Genomic DNA, 19,062 nt, shown 5'->3' with positions numbered 1-19,062 from the left:
GTTAAGAGTCCAGGTTCGGGACAGACTGATCTATATGTTTGTAATCAGTCTTTGTTTATATACGTGCTGTAGACGCTACTATACCGATCAGTCTATGCCTCTCGTTGCGCTGTGAAATCGGTTGTAGCATGCACCACTCCTATTGAAGATGTGGCATTTAACCAAGGCCAAAATACGTATACATATTAGTAAAGTACCTGTAATTGTGTTATGTATCTGCATTCTGTGACCTGCCTAGAATGCACAGAACATGGTATACTAGCTATGCTACACAAAAATGAGGTGATGATCTATAGTATCCAATATAAATAGTACTATAGTGATAGCTGCTGTATTTAGCTAAACACAGATCTTTAGAACAAATATATAGCTGCTATAATATATAGCTAGTAGTTAATAGAGTATATAAAATCAACACTATGATGTTCGATTGCAATCGACTCAGAATATAACTATAATACAATTACAAATCAAGTGTGGTTATGTACATACAAATTAAGTGCAGCTATATGCAGGTAATAGTAGTTAAGATTATTTCATTGACTGATAAACAGACTTTATCTTTTTAAGTGCCTGGCTGATGTCTGTAAATTGGACTGCAAACAGTAGATTTGACCATGGCAGTAATCCCAGCAATAGACATGTCATACTGCTGAGCCCAGGTTGTAGATGAGACTCCAGTTCATGTCTTTCTGCTGCACATGAATTAGTACTAGTATAACCTTGGACTTGACAAAGAATGTAATTCAGCAAACTATCTGCAGTGACTTCTGAATCTCTGATGATGATACTCACAGTAACTAAAGTTACTATTCCAACAATAACAAAGTAAGTTGATAGTAAAAGGATTTTAACTTCTGGTATGCCAAACTTTATGCTGCAGAAGTGGTTTGATGATCTCTTTTTGATGAGTTGCTTTCTCTGTTATTACACATTTATGATTTAATACATTATTTTGCATGTCGACAATATAATGTGCTGCTCTTTACCTATCTTATGCAGAGAATACATAATAAATGTGCATGCATTATATATTTATTGCAGACCGAGCTACCAATCTCATTATATGCATGGAACCTAAAACAGTGAAATCTGAGTTATATAGCCAAATTAATAATGCATTTCCTTGTATAAAAGCCACATTCAAACAAACATCTGTCTCGATTATAGACCAAGGGGTTTCAGGGTCTAGGAAAAATAATCCAGAGTATAGGCTAATATTCAAGTCTCATGTACTGTACCATTGGTGTTGTATTCTTACTGTTACTGTTCTCCACAAACTTCTTTGCACTGAACTTTGATATACCAGTGTATGTACACAGTGACACAGGCCTATATAGTTGGTCTGACCGTCAAGTCCAAGACCCCACACGCATAGTATGGGGTCTGGAACTCTATAGCCATCTAACAGACCTCTGCAGCAGCTTATGCTTATTCATCAATCATAATGACCATTCTCAAGATTCATTCACATTGCCCTTGTAGGCTGTTTTACAGGGGTCACAGGCTAAGAAGAGGTCCATTATCATGTGGTTTAGCTAGCTAATCAAAATGTGTAAATGTCTAAACAAAAGTCCTATGATGCTATCTTCAAACTTAAAGCTATTGAAGTTGCTGAGAAGAAGTGCAAGGAAGCAATGGCAAGGAAGTTTAAAGTTGATCTGAAAAGGATTAGAGAATGGTGTAAAAAGAAGAAGGAAGTGAATGAATTTACAAAAGCAAAGACTTCAATGAGAAAACATTTACTGGTACTTGGCAGCAGAGGAAAGAAGGTAAATAATAAAGAGATGGAAGATGCTTTATTTTCACGGATTGCAGATATGCAACAGCAAATTCTATGTGTCTCATGCAACATGAAAGCTAAATCATGGTAGGTGCTGCAAGTGGGTAAAGGTTGGCTGCAACATTTTATGAAGAGATAGGGGCCGAAACGAAAGACAACAACATGTCTGCGTACACCAGTGATGTATTCCGAAGCTTTTCCAATACATCACCCACCTTTTAAGTCTCCAAATCAATCACAACTCTGACAACTTCACCATGGATGATACAGCTTGGAAATTCCATCAGACACAATAGTTATCAACATTGGAGACAACTAGCCATGAAAAAGACCATTACACTGTTGCCACACAAGTGAAGCGTAAAGGCTGAGATAAATCAGCTGTGTATGCACATGGCTATTGTGCCTGGTGGCTGTACCAAGTATATTCAAGCAGCTGATGTTATTTTTTAAAGATCACACGAGACAGCTCAATAATGAATGGCTGACTGATCCCACTAGGTATCAGCCCCACCACAGGCAGGAACATGAAAGTACCATCACATAAATTGGTATGTGAATGGATGAGATTGTCATGGGATAAGATATGATGATGACTCATTTGCTCATGTGTAATAACAACCTACAATGACAGCACCGATGACAGTGCTATACATTGTTGCTTCAACAATCATCAGACTTCACTCAGGGCAAAGATCTGCTAAAGAAAGAAATGGACGAGTTGTTGGCTGCAATCACATCAAATGCTATGAGCATCTGTTGATTCGTTTGCGGTGATTAAGATACCAATGAATTTCATTTTAAAGATGATGTCCTCTAACAACTCTATCATAGTACATGACATCAGAAATCCCCACTTGCCATGGCCATATGGCTTGAATTTTGATTAAATGATGAGTGTCATTCTGACCTATTGAAAATAAAAACCCAGCCTTAAATTAAAGCCCCACTCATTGAAAGGCCGAGTCAAAAATTCTGGGAAGAAATAAATTCCTGGGCTTTTTTATGAGGAAATATGGTACCTAGTTTGGGTTTCACCTATGTAGAAATTTAAGTCCATTAAGTCAAAATTTCTGGCACCCAATTTAAATATTTGCCAAATAATTTGCATAGCAATGCATCACCACACTTGCATGATAATGCAAAATCAATATTTAAACTGCTAATTAAATTTGTTGAACAATCCATGATGAGAGCATCAAATTTTTAGGAACATCATCCAATTACACAAATGGAATACGAACACTAAACTAACCTTGACTAATGTCCAAAATATAATGATGAACAAAATTGACCCACTTCCTAATATCACACAAAGTGGCAAACACACCGTATAAAAAATGACCTTTCTGGAGGGAAAACATAGCACCGGAGGAAAACGAATTACTGTGTATTTTGATACAGCCAAATATATAACTGGTGCAAGAATACTAATAAAAACAGCACCAGAAACCTCCATCACATGAAGTACAACTGATTGTTCCATGTCATTATGTTTTTTTGACCAAATCGGAAACATAATTTTGAGAAATAGATGACACAAATGTTGCAACCAGAATATACCAATGAGCACCAACAACCAGTGGAAACAAAAGCCTAAGATGGAAATAAACACTATGCATGATGCAAATGAGTAGCTATAAATACAATAGCAATTGCACACAAGTATATCATCACACACATAGAACCATGGACCAAGGCCCCTCATTGGGCTTTTTTCAGCTATCACTTATTTACTAGAACATGCATACACCAATAAACAAATGCAATTATTCGCAAATAATAGAGAACTCACACAAAAAGCACAACTGGTGTATACAATATTATTATTACTGATAATTATGTGATTATGATTGTGATTCAGGGTTGAGGCTAAGACGCCTGTAAACACGTTCAATTACACACATACAAGATACAGTACAAACCGGAGACAAGTTAAATGTGTTTTGCGTGTGCGTTTGACAAAAAAACGCGTCTACACACAACATTGTCTGACAAAACGCATCTAAACGCATTTAATTCGTGTAACAGCAACTAGTAGTGCATTACACTGTAATGGTCTGTGGCTACTTAACAGAGCGCTAAACAAAGTATACAGCTCCTACAGCAGCTATGGCGAGGTAAGGCACTGCTGCACCGACTATATACGTATGTACGTACGTACGGCTTTTCACCATGCACCATGCAAGTACATAATTTGAATGACTATCAAAATGGCTACGAATATCAGTGTCAGTTACATGGAGTTGATCAGCTATATTAGTATACGTACCTTGTTTATTCTCCAGCCTTTTCCTCACTGGCTAACTACTGCTATCCGGTATTCTCCATGACACCATGCATACATAACCTAAGTGGTACATGGCGCGAAACTCGAAATAGGTAGATAGATTCTTAAATAATGTACTGTTAATACTTGTGTTAGTCTTCTACTGTTCATTAATCAGTACTAAACTGAATAAAACAACGTGCAAAATGGAATCAGCACTGTCCTATTCGTCAGATGCGTACGCATTGTTAGTGCATGGCACTTTGTACACAACATGGTCTTGGAAAAATACAGTACATGTCTGTACATCCCAGTATGTAATGTCAGCCATTGTTTAGCTACATCTCCAAAATGGCCATGGCCATTCGTTGTCTGGTGCTCGGGTTCATGATGTCAGTGTAGCTGCACTTCTCAGTTCGTGATAGAAGAAACCGATTAGTGTGTAAGTTAATTCATGCATACAGTATCTGTGGTACAAGAGCCCGTGTGATATGTGTGATTCTCACAGAAAAAAACAACAGAAAAAAACACGTGTGCACGCAGTAGCCATAAAGGTTACGCATTTAGATACAAACGCAACACGCACACGCAAAACGCATTTAACTTGTCTCCGGTTTGTACCGTGTCTCCGGTTTGTACCGTACAACAATACTTTGAAATATACAAATTATAGCTAGCTAGGCCTACCTGTAATTTGGCAAAACACTGATGGATTCTCAAGTGCCACATCTAAAAATTCATCTGTGCAGTATAACCTTTCCTGTCCACCAAGGTATGTGATTAGGACTAAACAAGCTAAACATAAACAAATACACTGTACACTAATGATTAATGTGAAGTGTACGTATATATGTGTATGGTTGGGACTAAAGTACCTATAGAGGTAGTAAACTTCATGTATCTTTTATACTTGAGGAGCAGGTTACAATTAAATGCACATATCCATGAAACAATTTTCATTTACATTATAGCTTACCAATAATAAAAATACAAAGCGTCCAATAAACTACTAGGATTTGTGGAAAATTCATCCTAAAGAAACAAAACTCATTGTAATCCATATACTGACATAAAATTTTGACATAATTATGTACAAACGGTGACTATATAAGCCTGAAAAAATTTGGCGTGTACATGGACAGAAACTAGCCCCATCACATCACAAGGCATATTTTAGTACTGGAATAGAATATCTCAGTGCTTCTGTAACTATATTACAAAGCTAATTAAATGTGTAACAAGGGCTAAAAATTACATGGCTGTAACATAATGACATAAAATTATGAGTCACTTATTGTGGTGTGTGACTTACAGTTCTTTATTTCCATAACAAGTCTTTACACAGAATTTCTGGTCCTTTGTATTCTTGAATGAAGTCAGCTGTGTGTGTGTGTGTCATAGGAGGTGGAGACGGGAGGCCAGGGGGCCATGCCCCCCTCCACTTTTATGGGACAATGCTTGCAAGAAACATCGAGATACTCTAAGGCCATCATTATCAAATTCCTTGTATGTTTCCCATCACCGCCTGCATCAATTTTTAGGCAGCTGCACCAAATTTTAATTATTTGATTATATATCATGTGAATGCACTATTTCATGATAGAAGGAGGCACAGAGTGACTGACTAAGCTTTAAGGTAAATGTGTTAACTGTGCATACATATAAACATAGTAGCTTAAAGGATGGAAGTCCCTCCACTCTTGTTCCACAAGGTGCATAGGTGTACAAACCAGGCAGCCTTCTAGTTTGGCGGTGCCCGCCTCTTCGTACTACATGTGAAGGGGCGGGTGCCGCCAGACTAGCAGCCTTCAAGATCGAGATATTCTAATAGAGCAGTCAGAGACTGAAAGAGTCAAGTGTATAATTAATAATCAATAATCACCTCCCACCCGCATCAGATTTTGTTCCATAGGGTGATGGGAATATAATAATGATGGCCTAATAGAGCAGTCACAGACTTTAGTGATTCCGGGAGAATTTTAAAATTAATGGAAATAGTTTTTATTTAGTATAACCTTGTGCAGTACTCCCTAAGGATATCATAAACACTTAGTTTTTAAAAATCCGTCATAGAATGGTGGGGTTATAAGCAATTTTGTCCTTTAAAATAGGCTAAATTTTCTCCATATCTTTCCATTGAAAAAAGTTCTAAAAATGGCACAATCACCTATAACTGCTTGCACAGTGTTCAAGAGTCTACAACCATGTGTAACTGAAGTTTGGAAAATCACCCTTATGGGTACATTCAACACATTAAATATTTAGTTCTGAAATGCAGCATTATTAGGTTACATTTCTACCCCTTTAAGGGTAGAATGAAGTCTATAAACCATAGATACCTTGAATTACAAGAAAACTTTAGAAATATTTGAAAGGTGCTTTCTGCTATTAACAGCACCATGCTAGTTTCAAAAATTCTAATTGTTTCAGGTGCAACCATAAGGGTGATTTTCCAAAATTCAGTTGCAAAATTAGCACCATCTTTCAAGAGATCACATGATCTATATTTATTTTTAGGTTTCACCAAGACATTGGTCCACCACATCTGTGAAACATGGGATTAAGTTGTCGGTTGTCATGGTCCTATAATGGTTATTCAATTTAGCTTGCAGTGTATGTGTATATCCTTCACCATGCAGTGTATATACGATGATTAGCAAATACATATGTATACCCCATAATAATTATTACAGTCTTTTCATTATCATACAGATGAGTATGGTAGTACTGTGTAGTAGGGATCATGAGGGTTTGCACTTTCTTATACAAAAATATTGACCAGAAACCAGCCTCACAATACTTTCATGGCAAGATATAATCACGCCCAATAAGTTTCAAAACACTCCTAATAAGTTGCTAAAAATTTAACTACTAACTGACTGCATAACTCAAAAATGGCCAAGTCTATGTATACAGGCTTGATCCTTTTCACTGTTAGATGTAGCTTCGGTGCCTTTTGGCATCTCACATTATGTACAACTCATGCGGCACTGTGTCCTCCTTTGTGTCCCATTTCTTTTCACTGTCAGTGCAGGGTGTTGATTCACAGTAGTACATAATGGCTTCCCTGTGCTAACTATTGCATTTAAAATGGGAATCATTCATATTTCCATAGTGATTGATTACAGAAACACTTCTCGTACTGTTCTTTGTTAGGAACGCTGTGTAACTGGCTGAACATACTTAGCTGAAAACGATGCATAATGGCCATTTCATCTTTACATTGTTGATATTTAGGGCACATTCAGATGCAAATTGATACGTCTAGCACCATTCTTTATTTTAATGCGGTATGCATGGATTCATCAGTAATAGTTATGTTACAAAATTCAAGGAATTTTAAGTTCAATTAAAAATAGAGAGTAATAAAACAACGAAGCTTAAGGTCATCTACACCTGCGGATATACTAGTGAAAATTTAAGTCCTATAGATATTTCTTTACTTAATTTCTATTATCTCTAATCGAACTTAAAATTCCTAACATTTCCTTGTACTTGCATAACTTGATTGAGTATCGGTAGGTATGCAGCACTGTGTGTCAACAGGCATGTATTTATGTTAAAGTTTACTTACATAACCTTTCTCCTTATGATGGCTGCAATAAATACCAGGATTCCTCCAATAAAAGCCAATACAGCAGTAGTTATTATTGCAATTCTCTCAACAAATTTTGACTGAACACTATGCAGTGAGAACTCTCCACACAGTGGTCGGCACAAGCCACAGTATTCTTTAAACTGATAGTTACATTGTATAGGTTGTGGTATAGTTTGTGTAGTGTTATCACCAGTGATATTATCAACACCACTGAAATGTTCACAAACTGGTAAAAGTGATGATGACGATGTACCCATGGCCAGCCTCCACTCATCTGCACACACCACATCACGGATATTACTACATTGTTCTTGACTTATAAGGTTTACACTACCATTACCATCACATGGGGGATGTATATATTGACACAGAAATGGTAACACAACTTCCGCACATTGTTCACTAACAAAACCGGTACCTGAGAATTGATTTAAAATGTCAATAAAATTAGCAAGTTCATTTTCAGATATTTCTTTCAATGCAAGCGTTGATGATAAGTTATCATTCGATCTTCCTAAATGTTCCATACATAGTCCATTGTAACTTGAACAGTTATCACTGTACAAATATAAGGCAGAACTGTTGTCATCCTGTATATCACAAGTAGGTTTGGTATAGTCACACCATGCAATACAAAGAGCAGTAAATACATTATTGACATCCAGAATTCATTGCAGCATTTATACAGCACATACATAGTTAGTATACCGGTAACACAAATGTGTATGCTGCTGTTTAGATATTTTGTGAAAAATGAAATATAAAATATTTGTAGAAATACTGTCCGACTGTATATACTTTATCATAGAGCACTGGCTGATGAAGAATGCCTTATTTCCTGTTGATACATGCAAAGACTGATGAGTATGCAAAGCAAAGCAAAGCCTACAAAGCAAAGCCTACAAAGCAAAGCCTACAAAGCAAAGTTTATGGCAGCCATGCAAAACACAGCTATTGCCACCCAGCAATCCAACACTGGGATGCCTGTACATCATTCAGTCACTTGAGCCTAGTGGAGAGACAAATATAATGTTTTGCAGTAGATTGGTCATAATGTCCTCATGTGCAGGCTTGATCAGTCGTGGTAGGACAGAGTGGGACATTTCAACTAAAAGTTAGATTGTAAATGGTTATTGATTCTGGTATATACTGTTCACATCATTTGTTGCTCTTGCTGTGAGCTACTGTAACATTGCTAATTGAATGGGAGTAGGCCTAGTACATTCATGGCCACCCACCTTCGGTTGTAAGAATGTAGGGTCTCCTAGCAACCAAGTGGTAGATATGATTAGCAGTACAAGCCATAAAACAAACAGATAAACTGTATTTCTTAGGCTCCATTCCTTTTCTTTTGATTGCTAGGACATTATGGGTAGTGTCTGATCACTGGACTGGACTACTGGACTGGAATACTGGAATGAACTACTGGGCCGGCTTTTTTTGGTTTCACACATATTTAAGCATGGGGTTACTGTGCATGTGATAACATTTTGTCACTGAGTGGGTATATATGCTACTTTAATCCTAAAATGTAGCTGTGATAAGCCAAATGGGTTCAATTAAATGTATTCTATTCACTGCTTGACAGTATCTACTCTACTGTATAGCAGATACTGACATGTAGGTATACCCTAAAATGTTTCTCTCACTCTTAGGTGATTATTGTGATACTATTTTCTAAAACATATGTGACCCATGACTGGGAAAACCGGGCTTATCGCCTATTTAAAAGTATCGAGAAATGTCGGTTTTAAGTATTTAGTGTGTTGTAGCTCGCCAATGGTTGAAGTAATGTGTACCTGTCCAAATTTTCACATGTTTTACACCAATTCCTTACCTTCCAGAACATCCACTGTGCAAGTAGCCAACAACTAAGTTTCCTGCCATTTTAGATAGTTTTAAAACCGGGGTTGACTGTATCAGGCGAGCTACAAAATAGGTGGGAGGCGGGGACCCTGGAAGGCGGGCAAGATTCGGTGTTCAAAAATTGAAAAGGAAGGAGTAGGGATGAATTAGGCCAAGTTTTGGGCCATTGAGGTCTCAAAATTGGCTAAAATGAAAGGAAATTCACAGCAGAGGTACTTATTCAACACCACAGAGCTGTACAGCCACATACAGTCATCCCCAGGCTGACCAGAGCTCCATTAAGGCCCCACACCAAATGTACGGATCGCCACTGGGCTTGGGAAAAGAAGCCAGCAAAACCAGACCACTCAGGTCTAGCTGATTTTGATTGTGGAATTAGATATTTTATTCATGTAGCTTTGTGTCCTGGGTGAAAAATCGAATCTGCTAACATGGGCGATAAGACCGGTTTTCTCAGACTGGGTCACATATAGTGTGTGTGTGTGCGTGTGTGTATGTGTATGTGTGTGTGTGTGTGTAAACACACAAACTAGATCCCATCACATAACCGGTTATATTTCATTATTGGAATGAAATGTCTGCATTTTGTATTACAATGCCATTCATTTAGCTGTTAATAGAAGTAGAAAATTGCATGGTCATAGCACAATGGCACACAGTACGTACAAGTTTTAAAAGTAGGTAAATGTAATGTGCCCCCATTACACAGACTAGTCATGTTATAGAAAGTTGTATCACAATAATCAAGTGTGCCTAAGAGTGAGAGAAACATTTTAGGGTATTCCTACATGTCAGTATCTGCTATACTGTAGAGTGGATACTGTCAAGCAGTGAATAGAATACAACTAATTTGGCTTATCACAGCAACATTTTAGGATCATATTCACCACTCAGTGCTGAAATGTTGTCACAAGTAACCCAAGAGTATTAAAAATGTGTAAAACCAAGAAAAAAAGCTAGTCTAGCAGTCCATTCCAGTATTCTAGTCCAGTAGTCCAGTCCAGTGATTAGACACTACTGAGATTATGTCTGAGCAAACTGAGTTATGGTCAGACACAGAGGCTATTTGGATGGTGAATGTCTGGTGACCGACTGTTATATTTGTCTCTGGTCCTAGTGTAAGCAAATTCTCCTGGGGCAGGGCTAGGAAAGACAGTCCAGGTCTCGAGGTCACAGTCCCACAACGACCCCAACACCGCTAAGCGAGACAAAGACAGTTGGGAATTTACTTCCCCAATAAACACCAGGTACCCATGATGTTACAGCTGAGTGGGCTGCTTCCCCAGATGACACCAGGCCACTAGGTCCCCAATATTCAGTGGGTAGACTGGAGCAATGTGAGTAAAGCTTCTTGCTCAAGGAAACAACAACACCAAATTGGCACAACCAGGTATCAACTAGGAACCTTTTGATGAATCTGCATTATTAGAAAATGGTACACACAAATCATTTGATCTTTGAGGATACTTGCTGAGGGTTTCAAAAACACAAAGATCCTTGTGGTTTGTTCTCTAAATGCAAAGTTGTATAAGTTCCTATATAGGTGTCATTGAAAAGAAAGCAAATTTTCATGAGCAAAAATTGAACCCTGGACCTCCTGTTACACTACCATCAAACTTGCATGTTTGTTTGTTTGTGGTTGCAATGGATAAACTTTTCTGTGAGTCAATTCAACATGCCATAGATGGCAAACAACAGCAGTAAACTTTAAAAACAAAGTTAGTGAAACCAAGTAATGAGATCAAGCACTTCATGAGGTCCAAAAATTAACACATAAGTAGTTGGCATGTTTTTGTTCATCCAATATATATATATACAGCACATTGAAGGCCATGGTGTAAAGAAATGAGTTGCATTCCATTGCAAACCTCAGACCAACTGTTAGAGCACTCAATTTATGTGCAAGTGGCATGCGTAGAACTTCAGTCTTTTTGTTTACAGTTTAAGCATGCTGATATACAGACTGCGGGGACTATATATGGTAACATGGACGTGCCAACTGGGTTCACATTTGCCTGTCTCTGTGTTTGTCCTGTGTATTGTACTAAGGCATTATTGTTTGATGTAATAATTTATTATGTTTGTCACCAAATCAATTGTGGTACATGTAGAAACTGAAAGTATGTAAACTGTATGGTACTGTAGCAAGTACCACTGTTAACCTTTGCAAACTTTAACTAATTATATTGGCACTTGTAAAAAAAGTAAACAGACTATGGAGTAGCTATACTTAGTAACACAGTGGGCAGTTATACTCTCTAAAACATTTTTTTTACAATCATCTATAGTAGGTATTGTTGCTAAAGTGCTCTACAAGCTAACTGTGAAATTAAATTGCATAAAATAATTTTGTATTAGAAACTGGTACGTATGTTTTTGTGTCTAACCTGAATATCTCTCAAATGGCTTGCTGTGAAACAAAGATAATTAACCAAGGGCTGTATATTCTGTAAAAATCTCACAGAGAATCTTTAGGAGTTGTGAACAGATTTGTTCATTCTACCATTATTTGATCAATCACTGAAGTACAGGGTGCTGACAATAGGTAGCTAGCTACCTTCTGTCGATAATTGGTGCATTATAGGCTTTGCAATTTCACTCATATGCATGACACAATGCTCACCTGTGAGACATAATTTTGATGTGCATAGAGATGCTCTATTAAATAGTTTAAACCGGAAGTTAACACATCATTACATTAAGGATCACTTAAATTACAATCACTTTACAAAATGATGCTGACAATTGGCAACATACTGCAATTCTACAATACTATATATAGTCAGTACGCATTCACCTGAGCCCGTCAACTATAGTAATATCAAAGAGGTGAACATGTGTTGACTCCCAATGGTTTTGTACTGGAACAAGCATGTTTTCATATTCTAAACATGTTTGTGTGCCTGAATCATCTATACTAAATGTATGGGATATTCTAAAGCCTCACAACTCACTTGCTCTTGCTTTTATCAAAGTGTATTTTTGATAAACAGTTCCAGCATTTAAAGGGCTTCACAGCACAAGAGTTATTAACAAGAAACAAGGGCTCAGGTGAAACTGAACAGCACTGATCTGAGAGGGGGGGGGGGCATGGGGTGGCTAGCCACTGCATGCCCTTGCAGCCACTGAGACATGAAAAATTATTTTATACTCATAATACTAATCAGAGACAATTATAATTATTTTGAAGTGGTCTGACACTGTGTCAGTCCATACAAGACATATTATCATGATGGTCAGACATGACAGGGGAGGCACATAGGCATGCAAAGCATGCCTTTTTCTAGGGGAGTCTGGGGGCATGGCCCCCCAGGAAACGTTTGAAAAATGAGTACTGTAAGATTGATGTTTTTCAAGTTTTTTAGGCATATTATTAATAATAAGTCAGTCATTTTCATACAGTCATACAGCTGGACCCAGCACGCCATTCCTATTCTCAAGTTCTATAATTGCAGGGTATTTGGCAAGTGAGATGCTTTCCTTAGCCATCATAATAGCTTCAGTTTCGACATAGCAGCCTTATGTGCATCTGGCACTTGTGGCATGGTCAACCACATTACTTAGGATGAGCCAGTAGGGGAGAAGTTCCTTCGTGAGTGTATGTGTGGTTTAGTCCCTCTCAAGCTCACAGCATAGCAGTCATTGTCTGGTGAGGTACTTCATTTCCCTCTTCCACTTGTCAGAACTAGTCCATGAGAGTCTTTAATTGAACTTGCAGATGATTCTGTTGCAGAGAAACTGAGCTTCCTAGTTCCTACTTGCCATCTCAATATAATGATTAGAAATTTACGCATTAGAGTACCAGAAAATGCCAGACACCTTTCTTTAAGGCTTCACAAGAAGTGAGTGATTGTTATTACAGTGGTTAAACAGTCTTTCCAAGTAACCCAATGAATAAACTTATGAGTTGATATTATGGTTTTGGCTAATATAGTTAGGAAAGTCTGCCTACACAAGAAAAAATAATGGCCAGACAATGATGACTGATAAAATAGCTTAATGGGCTGCCAACAGGTCAGTTAGCCTGACAAATGTCTGGTGACCGTTATAATTGTCTCTGCTAATCATGATGTTACCAATCAAATTCCAATGCACCTTATAGTAGCTGGTAGCACTATGCATTAATGAATTGTGACTGGATCTATGAAAACCGTTCTTATCGCCCAAGACAGGAAGTTTGATTTTTTCACACAAACACAAAGCTTAATGAATGCACTATCAAGTTTCACTGCCACAGTCCACCAGAGTAAAGTGGTCTGCTATTGCTGGCTGCTTTTCTAGAGCACAGTGGCGAGCCGTACGAGTGGTCTGGGGTCTTGATGGAGCCCTGGCCAACCAGGAGATGGCTGTGTGTGGCTGTACAGCTCTGTAGTGTTGGACAATGACCTGTGCTGTAAATCTCCTCTCATTTTAGCCAGTTCTGAGCCCTGAATGGCCTATACCTTGGCCTAATTCATCCCAGCACGTCTCTTTTCAATTTTTGAACACCATCTTGCCCGCCTTCCAGGGCCCCCGCCTCCCACCCTTCTGGAGCTCGCCTGATACAAACAACCTCGGTTTAAAAACTATCTAAAATGGCGGGAAACTTAGCTGTTGGCTACTTCTTCAGTGGATGATCAGGAAGGTAAGAAATTGTTGTGAAACGTGTGAAAATTTGGTATGCGTAGCTACCACCATTGGCCAGCTACAACACACAGAATATTTAAAACCGACGTTTCTCGATACTTTTAAATGGGCGATAAGACCGGTTTTCCCAGAGACAGTCACAATTTATCTAAGATAATCGGCAGTATTAGCTACCACCAGTTAGACAGAGGAGTTCTTGAAGGAAATATGGGTCTGCTTTAGGGCTGTGTCAAATTTATTTTATATACCATTATTCTTAATAATTGCCAGCAAATGACCCTTGGCATACACTGTAATGTGATTGCATCAAAAGTAAAATTTTAAAGTTGGCTATTAAATAGCAAGTAGTGAAAAACATACAGGGAAGATTATAGCTATAACCTTTAAGGTAATGTTTCTTCTTGTGGAGCATGTGATTAGTAGATGATTGTTCACATTTAGTTATTTAATGGAGCAAGCCTATAAACTATCATCTCCTACATATCACATACCACAGAAAGGAATGTGCAGTATGTGCACAGTTGTACATGTGATTTATTTGTTTAACCACTGGTGTTAGGCATTTCAAAATAATTATGTGATATGTGCACAAGAGCTATCATGCTACCATGTGTTTCACTGTACAACAAGCTAGGCAACAACATAGTCAGCTCTTTCCCTCGGGATTCTCAACTTAAAATCTGGGCGAGCCACCCACCTTGGTTTATATCAGTGCCTGTGACACTAAAGGTGGTGCTACATTTTTGGGGAAATCATTGGAGGTGTCCTTGAGTGCCACTACATAAAGCTGCTGCAAACAAGAAAATGATCAACTCGCTGTCTCTGCTCTTATCAGCTACAGACCTGCTACAAATCCATGGTGAATATATTAAACTATGACTATGCAGAAGTATTGTTTCATTATTATGTTTTCATTTATCTGTGGATGCCAGTCTAAGTCTGCTATTAGCAAGTTGGAGAATTTAGCCACCTGCTACCTTAAGAAGTGGCTGGGACTTCCAATCCTAGATGTGCCACCTGGGCCATTCTATACTATCCTGGTATCAGCTGTCCAAGTATTTCAGTGGTGTCCAGAAAGTCTCCTATCTTGCATCAGCACATCTGGAGACCCCCAACTCCAGCAGTTAGTGCTGCAGGTTCATCTGGGAGATGTTTATTTATAGACCCGAGCATCTGATTATTAACTTTTATCTATGGTTCATTGCAGTTGTCATCTTTTCTAATGGCTCACCCTCTTTATATGCTGTCAAATAAACTGCAGTGGCTGATGAGCACTCAAGATATGATAATCATTTGAACACTCTATCTGTTCAGTGTAAACTTAAAGACTTTGTGTGTTTGGAATCCTATACTGTAAAACTTGGAATAGGCTTTTGTTGGAGTGTCATCCTGGTAACCTTTCCTTTATCCTGCGAGCTGCCTCTGATATCCTCCCCATGCCAAGTGGTCGGTAGAAACATATGACTTTTCCTTTAAATGTTGTTTGTTTTTGTTGCTGCTGTAATTTCTCTCCTGATTTGATTGATTTACCTATTATTTTATACTGCACAACAATCAGCACAATTCCATCTGCATATAATTTTATTTTGGATGTGATTCTATTAGGCAAGTCATTAATAAAACAAAGAAACAGTAGTGGAGCAAGAACCGTCCCCTGAGAATGCCAGATGAGACACTAGAGACATCACTTTTTTGACCATCAATTATTACATGTTGAGATCTATTCAAAGTAAAATTCTTTATCCAGTCTAGTACATCTCCACGAATACCATAGTGATGAAGCTTGTGAAATAGGTGGTGATGGGACACTCTATCAAACACTTTAGAGAAATCCAAAAACACCACATCAGACTGTTCTCCTCTATTAAGTGTTTCAGCAAAGTTGTTAACTGTCAGTATGAGCTGGGACTCACATGATCTTGATCGACAAAATCCATGTTGTTGGTCGCATAAAATCCTATGGTGAGATAGATGGGTGAATATATGTGAGTACACTAATGTGTTCCAGAATTTTACAAGTTAAGGATACGGGTCTGTAGTTATTAGGAGCAGCACGACTGCCCTTTTTAAAGATGGGTACAATATATGCTCTTTTCCAATCTGCAGGTAATGAGCATTGATGTAATGATGCTTGGTAAATGAGAGTAAGTGATGGGGCAAGAAGGTCACTGGTTTCTTTTAACAGTTGTGCTGGTATTTCATCAGGCCCAGCAGCCTTGTGGACCTTTAATAGTTCAACACCATTAGTGTCCACTTGGATAGGATCAATGTCTGGTATCAGTGGTTCATCCATTGCTGGGGGAGTATCTAATGAAATCGGTGTAAACACTGATGAAAAGTACTCGTTAAGGATCTCAGCCTTATCTAAGCTGTTATTATAAACAACTTCATCCACTTTCAAAGGTGCTATACCACAATGATCCTTCCTTTGGCTCTTTATATAGGACCATAATCTTTTTGTAACAGAACCTTTCTTGTCAATTAATCCTCCAATGTAGTTGTTGTATGCTTTGCAGCAATCTCCTTGAACTTTTCTTTTATATGTGCGATAGGTTTCCCAATTGTGGCTACTGTTAGAACATTTGACCAAGTTATAGAGTCTTTGTTTCTTGCGTGATAATCGTTTGATATATGAATTCACCCAAGGCTGCTTTGATCCAGTAGAGTGAAATTTGGTGGGAACAAGATCTAGATATTCATAACACATTTCTTCCCACAAAATGTCAATGGGTGTTGATGTTGAGAACTTGTTTAAAAAGGAGCTAGTAAACTGAATTATGATTTCATTAATAGAAGAGATATCTGCTTTATGCCAAAGATAAAATTTCCTTTTAGTGCACTGATGTTGCGAGAGCGTGATGGAGGATTCAATAAAGATGGCTTCGTGGTAACTGATGCCTGCTATGGGGTTGCAACAGTGCATAAGGGAAAGTCTATTAGTCATGAAGACATCCAAAGTATTACTTGCTCTGGTTGTACTTGAGTGAAACCATACTCTTGTAGAAAATCAATGATGGTATCACACAGAACTAGAGGATATGCAGAACCTTGTATACAGGTATTTTCCCAGTCAATATTGGGTAAGTTTAAGTCACCGACTAACCAGATGGGGATATTAGGATACGTAGCTGTAATATTTGTAAATAGATCACATAAAACTTTTACGTTCTGAATATTATTGTTTGGGGGTCTGTAGAATGAACAAATTATCACAGATTGATGGCGGTTTAGGGTAACCTGACAGATTACAGTTTCAGAATTAGTATCAAATGCTTGACAGTTTATTGAGTCCCGACATGCTAAAAGTACCCCACCATAACTGTCAGCTCTATCCTTTCTGAAAACATGGTAGCCATTAGGAAAGAACTCATTGTTATAAACATTAGGTGATAACCACGATTCAGATACTGCTACAATGTTAGGGTCATGTTCATCTAGTAGTAAAGCAAAGGAGGCACGTTTTGATTTAATGCTTTGACTATTTAAAGAAATCAATTTAAGTGTATGAATACATTTGGAATTCCTAGTGGAGTTTGAGTTGTCCTGGGGAATTTGGCAATAGAGAGTCATTTAGTATAGGTAAGACATGCATTGCTAGGAGTCTTCAGTGGATAAACAACCTGAAGGAAGGATGTAATAATCACTGAGGTGGATGTCTTAGTAATTTAGACAATGGCCTGTGGTGACTGGAATTTTGTTATGAACCCACAAAGTATGCAATTTGTTTGTTAAAGTTTGTGGCTAGGTGTCTTACTAGGTTCCACTTGTTTACAGGTGTCTTACTAGAATTAGACAATGGCATGTCAAGAATGCTTTGATATTTGCAAAGTATGCAGGGTTTTTATTCTAGTAAGACACCTGTTATTGTTATTATTGTTATTATCTACTTTACCAGTTAGGCACTGGAGGGTGTACACCTGTAAACAAGTGGAACCTAGTAAGACACCTTGCCACAAACTTTAATAAACAAATTGCATACTTGTAGGTTCATAACAAAATTCCAGTCACCACAGGCCATTGTCTAAATTACTAAGACATGCATTGCTAGGAGTCTTCAGTGGATAAACACCCCTCAGGAATGATGTAATAATCACCTCGGCTCCGCCTCGGTGATTATTACATCATTCCTTCGGGTTGTTTATCCACTGAAGACTCCTAGCAATTCACGTCTTACCTATACTAAAAACCCTGCATACTTTGCAAATATCAAAGCATTCTTGACATGCCATTGTCTAATATTATGAGTGTGCGAATTATCAGGAACGCTGAGTCGACGTACTGGAATTGTTGGAGGCAGAGGGTTGAATACGACAGGTCACAGTAACAATAACACCATTACGGATTGCCAGATTTTGTTCACCGTTTGATCTGAATCTATGCATCTAACAATTTAAGCCGCTAGCCGGCTCCAGTATTTGTAAAAATTATGTAGTTATTAGTGTACGTAGTTATATAGTTGCTAGGCCTATACATCTTAAGTAGACTATATGGTTTACTTTACTAACCAGTGATGTGCAGTTCCCAAAATTGAAATTAATTGCAGCTCGACTTTCGGCAGGTTCAGCGATATAGATAATGACTGGAACAAAAAACCCAATGGCAACAACTGTGCATATTGAAGCCAATAAGAAGTTGTTAGACCAAGTAGACAGTCTGTTCTTCAAATCGTGGAATTTCATTGTTGATCCATTGGAGCTAGGCCATAGATAGTAAGGCGAATCTTGAACCTCGTCTTGATCATCGCAGGGTGGACTACCCAGTTCACGTTCTTGCTGCAGGATACAGTTTTGTATAACGACTGACATGTTCTTCATAAACTAAGAAGACTGATTTCAGAAGCGTAGGAAGCACGGGCGCAACGTGGAGCACCCCTAGTCTCGCGTGGCCAGACCGCTTTTTCTCAGCACGGCGCTTATCGAT

General features: G+C 38.2%; 1 protein-coding gene across 3 annotated transcripts; it reads right to left on the bottom strand.

Annotated features, from left to right (window-relative positions):
• Window positions 1-425: 425 nt before the first annotated feature.
• On the bottom strand, window positions 426-19,055 carry LOC136242043 (uncharacterized). Of its 3 annotated transcripts, none has more exons than XM_066033363.1 (7): window positions 18,648-19,055; window positions 8,069-8,240; window positions 7,627-7,924; window positions 5,029-5,084; window positions 4,740-4,847; window positions 3,039-3,379; window positions 426-921 (listed from the first exon to the last, which is right to left on the bottom strand). In XM_066033363.1, exons 1-7 carry the CDS (start codon window positions 18,954-18,956, stop codon window positions 532-534), a joined length of 1,674 nt encoding a protein of 557 aa, XP_065889435.1. In that variant the 5' UTR covers window positions 18,957-19,055; the 3' UTR covers window positions 426-531. The 3 variants fall into 3 exon arrangements, 2 of the variants coding, with proteins under 2 accessions (XP_065889435.1, XP_065889434.1); XR_010694453.1 differs by adding an exon at window positions 1,999-2,693 and having other exon boundaries at window positions 784-921; window positions 7,627-8,240; XM_066033362.1 differs by having other exon boundaries at window positions 7,627-8,240.
• Window positions 19,056-19,062: the final 7 nt, after the last annotated feature.

The sequence above is a fragment of the Dysidea avara genome, chromosome 13, assembly GCF_963678975.1.
Source record: "Dysidea avara chromosome 13, odDysAvar1.4, whole genome shotgun sequence".
Taxonomy (NCBI): domain Eukaryota; kingdom Metazoa; phylum Porifera; class Demospongiae; order Dictyoceratida; family Dysideidae; genus Dysidea; species Dysidea avara.
This window is presented reverse-complemented; position numbering and strand designations above follow the sequence as displayed.

Excerpts from the sequence above, each read along its gene's own strand:
- LOC136242043 (XM_066033362.1), bottom strand. The coding sequence starts at position 18,956 with ATGAAGAACATGTCAGTCGTTATACAAAACTGTATCCTGCAGCAAGAA. Across the intron at positions 8,241-18,647 it reads TTGGGAACTGCACATCACTG|GATGACAACAGTTCTGCCTT; the intron begins GTTAGTAAAGTA and ends TGTGATATACAG. Across the intron at positions 3,380-4,739 it reads AGTGTTTTGCCAAATTACAG|GCTTTTGTTTCCACTGGTTG; the intron begins GTAGGCCTAGCT and ends TTTCCATCTTAG.